The sequence below is a fragment of the Sus scrofa genome, chromosome 10 (genome assembly GCF_000003025.6).
Source record: "Sus scrofa isolate TJ Tabasco breed Duroc chromosome 10, Sscrofa11.1, whole genome shotgun sequence".
Lineage (NCBI taxonomy): Eukaryota > Metazoa > Chordata > Mammalia > Artiodactyla > Suidae > Sus > Sus scrofa.
In genome coordinates, this window is record NC_010452.4 from 15,204,904 (window position 1) to 15,217,967 (window position 13,064).

The 13,064-nt window shown below is 41.0% G+C and overlaps 1 protein-coding gene across 1 annotated transcript in view; it reads right to left on the bottom strand.

The window, feature by feature from the left end:
- Nucleotides 741-13,064, bottom strand: part of SCCPDH (saccharopine dehydrogenase (putative)) — a 58,773-nt gene continuing 46,449 nt past the window's right edge. Inside the window, 3 exon segments of the mRNA NM_001244389.1 lie at nucleotides 741-1,361; nucleotides 2,406-2,487; nucleotides 5,123-5,234. Of these exon segments, the coding sequence (NP_001231318.1) occupies nucleotides 1,256-1,361; nucleotides 2,406-2,487; nucleotides 5,123-5,234 (300 nt within the window). The 3' untranslated portion in view covers nucleotides 741-1,255.

A 13,064-nucleotide genomic window follows, 5' to 3' on the forward strand; every position in this document is an offset into this window, starting at 1 on the left:
CCACCAAGAATCTCCCTCTTCAAGGTAAAGGGCCTTGAAGCAAGGTAAAGGGCCTTCTGTACAGGAAGCACCAAAGGGCCTCCCAATACACCTAAGATTCTTACCAATGTTATGCCTCTCACGGTAGAGTAGAAATTCCACAAAGACAATGGCTGTCCTCTTCACATAATGAAAGCAACAGAACACTTACATGTGTTTCTTATATGCTTATTAGAAAAGGAAAAGTCCTTTGCCTTATTTTAAGACTTCCGTGGAAAACCTGGTTAAAATATAAAAAATTAATCAGAGAAAAGTTTTGCTCTGGCAATGAAAATCAATAGGAGTTCCCGTCTTGGAGCAGCAGAAACGAATCCGACTAGGAATCATGAGGTTGTGGGTTAGATCCCTGGCCTCGCTCAGTGGGTTGAGGATCTGGTGTTGCCGTGAGCTGTGGTGTAGGTCACAGATGCAGCTTGGATCTGGTGTTGCTATGGCTGTGGTGTAGGTCAGCAGCTGCAGCTCTGATTTGACCCCTAGCCCTGGAACCTCCACATGCCTCGGGTGCAGCCCTAAAAAGACCAAAAAAAAAAAGAAAGAAAAGAAAATCAATAGAAACTTACCAGCTATATCCTTAAAACTCAACACAGGTACAGAACCAGGGAAAATGATGTATGACAAGCCCATTATTAGCAGTACATAGACCACTTAGGAAACACATTTCTACCACTGCTCAAATACACAGGCACGTCCAAACACAAAACCACTGTTTAATTGATAATCCTTTATTATTCAACTTAGGTAAGAGTCCAAAATCAGTCTGCGTAGATGGGTGAAAAACTAAGCTAAAATAGCAAAGGCCTACACTTTGCAGTCAAACTCATGGGAAAGTGAGATCCATTCAGTATCATAGCAAGAAAAATAGTAGTTACTGTCTGATATGACCACCAGCCTGGGTGTTTCATCAAGGGATATGCCAGCAACACACAGCTACTCATCCCACCCTCGGATCTACCAGCTTCCTTATAAAAACTGACCATGAATTCTTCAATGAAAAAGTCAGCCAAATACTAGTTTCCTCTCATAAGCACTAAAATCACAAATCAGCTAAGATTTGAAATTTAGGGTAAGTTAGTATGATTTCCTGCTTTTATGGTACACATATTTTAGATTGACAGTCTTTTCCACATGTAGTCAGATAGGCTTAAAGAATTTCAAATACCAAATTAAAAAGCTGTTAATTCACGCACTTTATGACTTTGGTTAATTATTCAACTGTTTAGACTTCAGAGCTGCTAATGACACTAAATTCAATACCACGTTGGTTGAGTCTTTCGATCAACTTTGTTCTGCAGAAGGCTGCTCCAGGAGTGAAGACTCCACCTCTGTAAGACAACAGCAACATAAAAGAGCGCACAAAACCTAGTTCCAGCCCCTTCCTCTACTAGCGTGGTTTGCTGGAGAACTAGCTATTGAATCAATGCAGAGCTCACAAAAATCTGATTCTTAACTCCATCAGGGACCAGTTTTGATTCCATTCCTAAAATCAGCCAAATGGGCAAGTAGCTATTACTTAAGAGGAAACTAGCACCCAGCAAACCCATTGAAATTGTTCAGTGACCAATGAAACCGTTTCCATGATACTGGTGTGCTGCAGGGGGCACACGGAGGATCATCAACCTGAGGAAGAGCTACTGTTGATAAACTCAGCCCTCAGACTCAGGTGAATTAAATAAACACATGGGCAAAATAAAATCTGATAGTCAATTATTAATGAAGCATAAATAAGACAACTGGGATGAAAAAGAAGTTTCTTTAAATGTAATGGCTAACATTGAGAAAATGTTAAATATTTTCAAAGGGTTTACAAATATTTGCAGAGAACTCAATTAGATTTCACTTTGTATAATTTTTATGTTAATTTCTTATTTTATTTCAGGTCATACCTAAATTTACTTGATTCTAAGCCTGCGGGCCTATGCTCATTTGTACAGTTGGCCTACTTTTAGGGTAAGAGGGAAATGCTCGGGTAAGACAGTCCACCTGATAAACATCTAGCCAGGTTGCTGTGCATCAATCTGTGCTTGGTGTCATGTTTCCCTGTGCCAGCTGATAAGAGGCTCCTGCCAATAACACTTACCTACAGGGACCTTTTTTGAGTAGCTGACTTTGGATCGGAGTTCTTTTTAGGAGGAACTGAAGCCACTTACATGGCTCTCAAATTTCTGTCTCCTCTCCTTTACCTCTGCACGTTCCTAGAGGCCAATAAGGAACTATCCTTCTACAACTGCAAGTTTACCTCTCTCTTTGGATCAAAGGTTTTGGAAATGCTTATGTACAAACCCAATGTCTGAAAACTGAATCAAAATATGTTAAAATAGAACTCAAATGAAAAAGTTGTCTTCAAATTTGAAGAAAATCAGACTTACGCCTTAGGAAGATCAGAGGCATCATTTAGAAGAGTCAGGGCTGCCTGGACCATGGCTATGGGGGTAGCCACATAGCCAGCTTCTGCAGAAAACAGGTGATCAAAGAAAAAGAATTCATAAAATATGCATTCAACAATATCCACAAATCAAATGGTACATTTCATACCAAAGTACAGGTGTACAGAATTCATGTAATAACAAAAATAACAATTAACTTAGTACTTATTAAGTGTAAGTACTTAACTGTCTTAAGTACTTTAAATCTATTAAATTCATTAATTTTCCTAACAATTGTATGAGATTATTTATTATATGAGACTATTTTATATCCTTTTTACAGATGAGGAAACTGAGGCATAGAGAAGTTTAAACAAAAGTTACAAAGTTAGAAGTTCCTGTCATGACGCAGCAGAAATGAATCTGACTGGGAACCATGAGGATGCGGGTTCAATCCCTGGCCTTGCTCAGTGGGTTAAAGATCTGGCGTTGCTGTGAGCTGTGGTGTAGGTTATAGACGCAGCCTGGATCCTGCGTTGCTGTGGCAGTGGTGTAGGCCAGCAGCTATGGTTCTGATTGGATTCCTAGCCTGGGAACCTCCATATGCTGGGGTTGTGGCCCTAAAAAACAAACAAACAAAAAGTTATAAAGTTAGGCAGTGGCTGAGCCAGAACCACATGCCCACAGCAAGCTCAAGCCCACATTTTTACCAATCCTAGGTTTCCTGTTTCTCTATTCATACCCTAAACTGATCTTTATCAATCAAATACACTAAACTTCGCTTTAAAAAAAAAAAGACTCAATTTCTCAAAGAAAGACAAACCCCTCAAAGAATTCTAACTTTAAGAAGTAACTTTAAAAGCAATCTATAAACAAGTAGGACATTATGTTTATATTCATGTCAAATGAGAACACTGCTTGCTTTAAAACCCAGGTAGAGGAGTTCCCGTCGTGGCGCAGTGGTTAACGAATCCGACTAGGAACCATGAGGTTGCGGGTTCGGTCCCTGCCCCTTGCTCAGTGGGTTGCCGTGAGCTGTGGTGTAGGCTGCAGACGCGGCTCGGATCCTGAGTTGCTGTGGCTCTGGCGTAGGCCGGTGGCTACAGCTCCGATTCAACCCCTAGCCTGGGAACCTCCATATGCCGCGGGAGCAGCCCAAGAAATAGCAACAACAACAACAAAAAGACAAAAGACAAAAAAACAAACAAACAAACAAAAAAAAACCCAGGTAGAAATCTGAAAAAGAGGCAAGATGCAAAAATACCTTTGCATCTTGATTAAAACTGCACAAAACTCCCCTATAATTTATGAGGAATGATGGTAATTAAACTTACAATTTTACCATAATTCACAAGGGGGACTGTCTCTGCATAGTTCTCTAAAATTTACAGCCTAAGTTATTGAATGTGACAGGTCTTTTAAACAACCTATGAAAACTTACCCTTCCCAGAAAAATGTACGTGTGCACACACTTTATAAACAATATCAGGATAATGACAGACTTGAATGAAACCCTGGATCACAGGTTTGATTATGTTATAATCATACTGCTTTAAAGTGTCCCTGGAGTATGAGAATAAAACAGGCAAATATCAATCAGCCCCCTGTCTTCTTAATATTAAAAGAACCCCATTCAGAATTACTGAGTCATACTGAAGAAAAAAATCCAGAGAGACACCATAATAAAATTGAAAGATACCAGTATTTTCAATCCTTCTTTTTTGTCTTTTTGCTTTTCTAGGGCCGCAACCTCGGCACATGGAGGTTCCCAGGCTAGGGGTCTAATCAGAGCTATAGCCGCCGGCCTACGCTACAGCCACAGCCACAGCAATGCAGGATCCAAGCCGCGTCTGCAAACTACACCACAGCTCACGGCAACGCTGGATCCTTAACCCACTAAACGAGGCCAGGGATCGAACCTGAAACCTCATGGTTCCTAGTTGGATTTGTTAACCACTGCACCATGACTCGAACTCCAATCCTTTTGACAGAAATATTTATCATTACTAAATAATTTTTTTAGAAGTGCACTTGCCTTTTTATTTTGTTTTATTTATTTTTGTCTTTTTTTCTTTTAAGGCTGTGGCATATGGAAGTTCCCAGGTTAGGGGTGGTCCAATTGGAGCTGTAGCCACTGGCCTATGCCACGGTCACAGAAACATGGGATCCGGGCCGAGTCTGCAACCTATACCACAGCTCGTGGCAACGCCGGATCCTTAACCCTGTCAGCGAGGCCAGGGATTAAACCTGAGTCTTCATGGATGCTAGTCAGGTTCGTTAACTGGTGAGCCACAATGGGAACTCCACTATGTAAATAATTTGTTTTTATTTTAAATAAAGGCAAATTTTTTCTAAAACAAACAAGCTTTAAAAAGAATATATTGGGAGTTCCCATTATGGCTCAGTGGACGAATCTGACTAGTATTTGTGGGAACACAGGTTTGATCCCTGGCCTTGTTCAGTGGGTTAAGGATTCCTCATTGCCATGAGCTGTGGTGTAGGTCGCAGCCATGGCTAGGATCCCGCACTGCTGTGGCTGTGGTGTAGGCCAGCGGCTACAGGTCTGATTCAACCCCTATCCTGGGAACCTCCACATGCCACAGGTACGGCCTTTAAAAAAAACCAAAAAAAAATTTTTTTTTAATATACTGTAATGGCACACCACTTCAAAGCTTAAGACAATGTAAAACTCCCGATCATCCTAAGTCCACGTGAAATACCTGGTCCTTTCACCTGAGTACAAATTCTGATATTTGGCTTGCTCTTATCAGGACTAAGACCTTGGCTGTATCCTTGACCAAAAAATGTCAACGTAAATGATGAGGCATCCATCTGAGGAAAAGAAAGCAAAGGGTTTATTAAATACATATGTCATTTCCTCCTTGAACATAACAGAACCCATTATTATAACATTTTCAATAGATTAAAAAAAATATTCTATCTGCCAGAATATCCTGTCATTCTTTATTTAAGCATGCAGCAAACAATAATTCTTTGAAGAAATACAGTTTTGCTGGTGTGAAGTTAGGAGGACAGAGGGAGTGAGGAATAGAGCTGATATAAAGATGAGTCTTAGTTCATGACTTAAAGAATATCATTAAAACAGGCTATCAGAGGAAAAGCTATATAGGTAGTTTTTATCTTAGAGTAGAATATGGTACTCTGGTTTTAGATATCTGTTTGAGCTGAAAAGACAAAAATACTAAGCAATGGCAAGATGTGCCTAGGCCATAGACATAAAATTGCTCAACTTAGAAGGGTAAAAATTTGATTCAAAACTAAATTGTAAAGATTTATCCAAGCATCTGTCACAATCACTAAATTTGTTTTATGTTATTTTTTTTTTGGCCATGCCCGCAGCATGTGGAAGTTTTGGGACCAGAGATTGGACCTGTGCCATAGCAGCAACCAGTCACAGTAGTGACGATGCCAGATCCTTAACCTGGTCAGCCACCAGGGAACTCCACACTCACTAAATTTAGAAACAAAGTAACAAAGCCATAGTGAACAAATTTTTATTAAGTACCAACCAAAGGTCAGACCCTATGTTAGGTCCTAAGACATAAATATTTATAAAATAAAATATCATTCCTGGAGCTTATAGTTTGATGGGGGTGGGGGAGAGAAACACACATATATAAAGAGATCTAATAACAATATGAGATGTAAGAGAGGACAAGATGGCGGAGGAGTAGGAAGACACGCTCGCCCTCTCCCACAAACACAACAAAAAAAGCACATCTGCAGAATAAATGACTCGCACAGAACAGCAACCAATCGCTGGCAGAGGAACCTAAACTCCAATAACGGCAAGAAATTCGTGACATTATTGGGCAGAACAGGAGAAAAGAGGAGAGTGAGAGAAGGTGAATCCGAGCGGGACGGGGGCTCCAGAAAGGGAACTGCGGAGGAGAAAGGGATCCCGCACCCTGGAAAGTCACCTACCGGGGGAAAGATCAAACGAAACGGAGGAATCTCCAGATGCAGAGAAGAGTGTAGCAGTAAGTTGGAGTACGGAAAAGCCGATCAAGAACCCAACGGACCATCTGAACTATGGGCACAGTCACCAAAAGTTGAGACGCCTGGGTGGGGGCTGGGCTCCGAGACCTCGCCTCCGAAGGTTAATCCCTGAGAAAGGGCCGGGGGGCGCCGCCTGGGTGGGGGCTGGGCACCGAGACCTCGGCTCCAGAGATTAGTCCCCGGGCTAGAGGGGCGGGGCAGAGCGGAAACTGCTTGGGAAGTCTAGAAACCAGTTGACAGGGCAGAGACTGCCTGGGAGACTAGAAAACAAAGCTGTCGCAGAGGAAGGGAGCAATACTCCAGGGGTGGGGAAGGGGAAAGCCACATCAGAGGGAACCTGGGAGAAGAGCCTGGTCTGCGCCCGTGCTGGGGAGGGGAGAGAAGAAGGGGTGGGTCTCCATAGAATACCCCCCACGCCACAGCAAGCTTACAGGCCCGCTAGCTAGCTGAAAACTGTGCTTCCCAGTGCATCCCCTCCCCCCACCCCCGCCACACCCTACGCTCTCAGGGACCTGGGGCTGCCTGCCATCCAGGAGGGCTGGCCTCAACAATTGCCTGAAGCCTACCACCGCAGGGGCTGTCCCTGCACAGGCCTGCTTGCCCTTTGGAGGGGCTACACTTCCACAGAGCAGCACCAAACAGCACCAGCCCCCGAGAAAAGGCCTGCAGCCTAGAAAAGCTAGAACAAGCTTAGCCAGGCTGTGAATAGATCGGCCTAATTCTCTGATGGTTTTTCTGAGTCGGGTTGCCCCGGGGAGGAGCCTCTTCGGTTTCCAACGGCCCTGCTACCCGCCCAAGCCCCCAGGGGATGCTCTAGTGGACCAGCTGCATAGGACTGCCAGCTCCAGGCAGGACCCCCTGCAGCCCAGAAAAGCTGCAACAAGCTCAGCCAGACTGTGAAAAGATCCGCCTACATTCTCAGGCTGTCCTTCTGAGTTGGGCTGCCCTAGGGAAGAGCCTCTTAGGTTCTCAGTGACCCAGATAGCTGCTCCAGACCCCAGGGGGTGATGCACCCCTGAAGAGCAGCTGCCCAACACCGCCAACCCCCAGCAAGAACCCCACAGCCTAAAAACACCAGAGCAAGCTCTGCATGACCAAGTGAAATCTGCTACCATCGTGGTGTGGACCTCCCAGGCCTGTCTGCCCTCAGGAAGTCCTCCTTTGCTTCAAAGAAACACTGTTAGCCCCATCAACACTCCAGAAAAGCCACATTGCCTCAAAAAAGATTGACCAACAACGCCAGCCCTCAGGAAATATTCCACGGCAGTGACAAGGCCAACACTGCCCGGCAGTGACAAGGCAAACACTGCCCGATCACGGAGAGCACAACTCCCTCAGGAGAAAGAAAACAACAAACAAGATGAAGAAGCTGAGAAACCACCCCGAGTCAAACCAACAGGAGAACTCACCTAAAACAGTCAACAATGAAACAGATCTCGGCAGTCTGACAGACCTGGAGTTCAAAAGAGAAATAGTGAAAATACTGAAGGAATTAAGAGAAGATGAACAGTAATGCAGATACCCTCAGAAAGGAACTAGAAAATATAAGGAGGAGCCAAGAAAAACTAGAACATTCATTTGCAGAGATGCAAACTGAACTAGGGGCAGTAAAAACCAGAATGAATAATGCAGAAGAACGAATCAGTGATATGGAAGATAGAATAATGGAAATCACTCAATCTGGTCAACAGACAGAAAACCGAATCAAAAAACTGGAAAGCAATATAAGAGACCTATGGGATAATATAAAGTGGGCCAATCTACGCATAATAGGAATTCCAGAAGGAGTAGAAAAAGATGAGGGAATGGAAAATATATTTGAAGAAATTATTGCTGGAAACTTCCCAAATCTAAAGGATACTGGGTTCAAGATACAAGAAGCACAGAGGGCCCCAAACAAACTGAACCCAAACAGACCCACACCAAGACACATCATAATAAAAATGGCAAAAGTTAGTGATAAAGAGAGGATCCTAAAGGCAGCAAGAGAAAAACAGAATGTTACCTACAAGGGAACCCCCATAAGAATATCAGCTGATTTCTCTACAGAAACACTACAGGCCAGGAGGGAATGGCAAGAGATATTTAAAGTGCTCAAAGGAAAAAATATGCAACCTAGAATACTCTATCCAGCAAGAATATCATTTAAAATAGAAGGGGAAATAAAAATTTTTCCCAACTAACAAAAACTTAAAGAATACAGCAACACAAAACCCAGGTTAAAGGAAATATTGAAAGGGCTTCTCTAAACCAAAAAGAAAGGAAGGAAAGGGAAGAAAAAAGAAAAGAAAAAAAAAAAAAGAAGAAGAAGAAGAGGAAGAACTAGGACTGAGGAAACTGCAATCAGAGAGAAGTCACTCAAATAAGCCAGCATACAGATTTAATCATGAACATGCTTCAAACAAAATAAAATTAAAAAGAAAAAAATAAAAAAGAGTCATCAAAACCATAAAATGTGGGCAAGGGATGTCAGGAGGTAAATAACCTTTTTTGTTTATATGTATGTCTCTCTTCTTAATTTTAATATAGTAATGAAGTGTTTGAACTTACAGGACCATCAGGCTAAAACACACATTTATGGGAAGGGGTTAGCATACTTAAAAAACAGGGCAATCACAAGCCAAAACCAAATATTGCATTTGCAAAAAATGAAAAAAAAAACACTCAAGCAGATAATAACAGGAGACCATCCAACCAAAAAAAAAAAAAAAAAAAAAAAGGAGAACCAAAGAATCAACTGGAACACGAGGTTCAAATGGCAATAAATAATCATCTATCAATTATCACCTTAAATGTCAATGGACTGAATGCCCCAATCAAAAGACACAGGGTGGCTGAGTGGATAAAAAGGCAAAAACTTTCAATATGCTGCCTACAAGAAACTCACCTTAGGACAAAAGATACATATAGATTGAAAGTGAAAGGGTGGGGAAAAATATTTCACGCCAATAGACATGACAGAAAAGCAGGAGTCGCAACGCTCATATCAGACAAAATAGACTTTAAAACAAAAGACATAAAGAAAGACAAAGAAGGACACTATTTAATGATTAAGGGATCCATCCAAGGAGAGGATGTTACTATCGTCAACATATATGCCCCAAATACAGGAGCACCCAGATACATACAACAAATATTAACAGACATAAAGGGAGACATTGATGAGAATACAATCATAGTAGGAGACCTTAATACCCCCCTCACATCAATGGACAGATCCTCTAGACAGAAAACCAATAAAGCAACAGAGATCCTAAAGGAAACAATAGAAAAGTTAGACTTAATTGATATCTTCAGGACACTACATCCAAAAAAAGCAGAATACACATTCTTCTCAAATGCTCATGGAACATTCTCAAGAATCGACCACATATTGGGACACAAAGCGAATCTCAATAAATTTAGGAGCGTAGAAATTATCTCAAGTATCTTCTCTGACCACAATGCCATGAAATTAGAAATCAACCATGGGAAAAGCAAAGAGAAAAAACCTACTCCATGGACACTAAACAACATGCTACTAAAAAACCAATGGGTCAACGAGGAAATCAAGAAGGAAATTAAAAAATACCTTGAAACAAATGATAACGAAGACACAACCTCTCAAGATCTATGGGATGCTGCGAAAGCAGTGCTCAGAGGGAAATTTATAGCAATCCAGGCCTTTCTCAAAAAAGAAGAAAGATCCCAAATTGACAACTTAACCCTCCACCTAAACGAATTAGAAAAAGAAGAACAAAAAAGTCCTAAAGTCAGCAGAAGGAAGGAAATTATAAAGATCAAAGAAGAAATCAATAAAATAGAGACTCAAAAAACAATAGAGAAAATTAATAAAACCAAGAGCTGGTTCTTTGAAAAGGTGAACAAAATTGACAAACCCCTGGCCAGACTCACTAAAAAGAGGAGAGAAAGAACCCAAATAACCAAAATTATAAATGAAAAAGGAGAAATCACAACGGATACAGCAGAAATACAAAAAACCATAAGAGAATACTATGAACAACTGTATGGCAACAAGTTTGACAATCTGGAAGAAATGGACAATTTTCTAGAATCTTACAGCTTGCCAAAACTGAATCAAGCAGAAACAGACCAACTGAACAGACCGATCACTAGAAATGAAATGGAAGAGGTCATAAAATCACTCCCTACAAATAAAAGTTCAGGACCAGATGGCTTCACAGGTGAATTTTACCAAACATATAAAGAGGAATTGGTGCCCATCCTCCTTAAACTCTTTCAAAAGGTTGAAGAAGAAGGAATACTCCCAAAGACATTCTATGAGGCCACCATCACCCTCATTCCAAAACCAGACAGAGATACCACCAAAAAAGAAAACTATCGCCCAATATCATTGATGAATATAGATGCAAAAATTCTCAACAAAATCTTAGCCAACCGAATCCAACAACATATCAAAAAAATTATACACCATGACCAGGTCGGGTTCATCCCAGGTTCACAAGGATGGTTCAACATACGCAAATCAATCAGCATCATACACCACATTAACAAAAAAGAGGTCAAAAATCATATGATCATCTCAATAGATGCAGAAAAAGCATTTGACAAAGTTCAACATCCATTCATGATCAAGTGGGTATAGAGGGAACATTCCTGAATATAATCAAAGCCATTTATGATAAACCCACAGCAAATATAATCCTCAATGGGGAAAAGCTGAAAGCCTTCTCACTCAAATCTGGAACAAGACAGGGATGCCCACTCTCACCACTGCTCTTCAACATCGTTTTGGAAGTCTTAGCCACAGCAATTAGACAAACAAAAGAAATAAAAGGCATCCATATAGGAAGAGAAGAGATCAAACTGTCACTGTATGCAGATGATATGATACTATACATAGAAAACCCTAAGGACTCAACCCCAAAACTCCTTGAACTGATTAATAAATTCAGCAAAGTGGCAGGATATAAGATTAACATTCAGAAGTCAGTTGCATTTCTGTATACCAGCAATGAAACACTAGAAAAGGAATACAAAAAAATGATACCTTTTAAAATTGTACCTCACAAAATCAAATACCTCGGAATACACCTGACCAAAGAGGTAAAGGACCTATATGCCGAGAACTATAAAACCTTAATCAAAGAAATCAAAGAAGATGTAAAGAAATGGAAAGATATTCCATGTTCCTGGATTGGAAAAATCAATATTGTGAAAATGGCCATCCTACCCAAAGCAATCTACAGATTCAATGCAATCCCTATCAAATTACCCATGACATTGTTCACAGAACTAGAACAAACAATCCAAACATTTATATGGAACAACAAAAGACCCAGAATCGCCAAAGCAATCCTGAGAAACAAAAACCAAGCAGGAGGCATAACTCTCCCAGACTTCAAGAAATACTACAAAGCCACAGTCATCAAAACAGTGTGGTACTGGTATCAAAACAGACAGACAGACCAATGGAACAGAATAGAGAATCCGGAAATAAACCCTGACACCTATGGTCAATTAATCTTTGACAAGGGAGGCAAGAACATCAAATGGGAAAGGAAAGTCTATTCAGCAAGCATTGCTGGGAAACCTGGACAGCTGCATGCAAAGCAATGAAACTAGAACACACCCTCACACCATGCACAAAAATAAACTCCAAATGGCTGAAAGACTTAAATATACGACAGGACACCATCAAACTCCTAGAAGAAAACATAGGCAAAACACTCTCTGACATCAACATCATGAATATTTTCTGAGGTCAGTCTCCCAAAGCAATAGAAATTAGAGCAAAAATAAACCCATGGGACCTCATCAAACTGAAAAGCTTTTGCACAGCAAAGGAAACCAAAAAGAAAACAAAAAGACAACTTACAGAATGGGAGAAAATAGTTTCAAATGATGCAACTGACAAGGGCTTAATCTCTAGAATATACAAGCAACTTATACAACTCAACAGCAAAAAAACCAATCAACCAATGGAAAAATGGGCAAAAGACCTGAACAGACATTTCTCCAAGGAAGATATACAGATGGCCAACAAACACATGAAAAAATGCTCAACATCGCTGATTATAAGAGAAATGCAAATCAAAACTACCATGAGATACCACCTCACACCAGTCACAATGGCCATCATTAATAAATCCACAAATAACAAGTGCTGGAGGGGCTGTGGAGAAAAGGGAACCCTCCTGCACTGTTGGTGGGAATGTAAACTGGTACAGCCACTATGGAGAACAGTCTGGAGATACCTTAGAAATCTATACATAGAACTTCCATATGACCCTGCAATCCCACTCTTGGGCATCTATCCGGACAAAGCTCTACTTAAAAGAGACACATGCACCCGCATGTTCATTGCAGCCCTATTCACAATAGCCAGGACATGGAAACAAGCCAAATGTCCATCAACAGATGATTGGATTTGGAAGATTTGGTATATATACACAATGGAATACTACTCAGCCATAAAAAAGGATGACATAATGCCATTTGCAGCAACATGGATGGAACTAGAGACTCTCATACTGAGTGAAATGAGCCAGAAAGACAAAGACAAATACCATATGATATCACTTATAACTGGAATCTAATATCCAGCACAAATGAACATCTCCTCAGAAAAGAAGATCATGGACTTGGAGAAGAGACTTGTGGTTGCCTGATGGGAGGGGG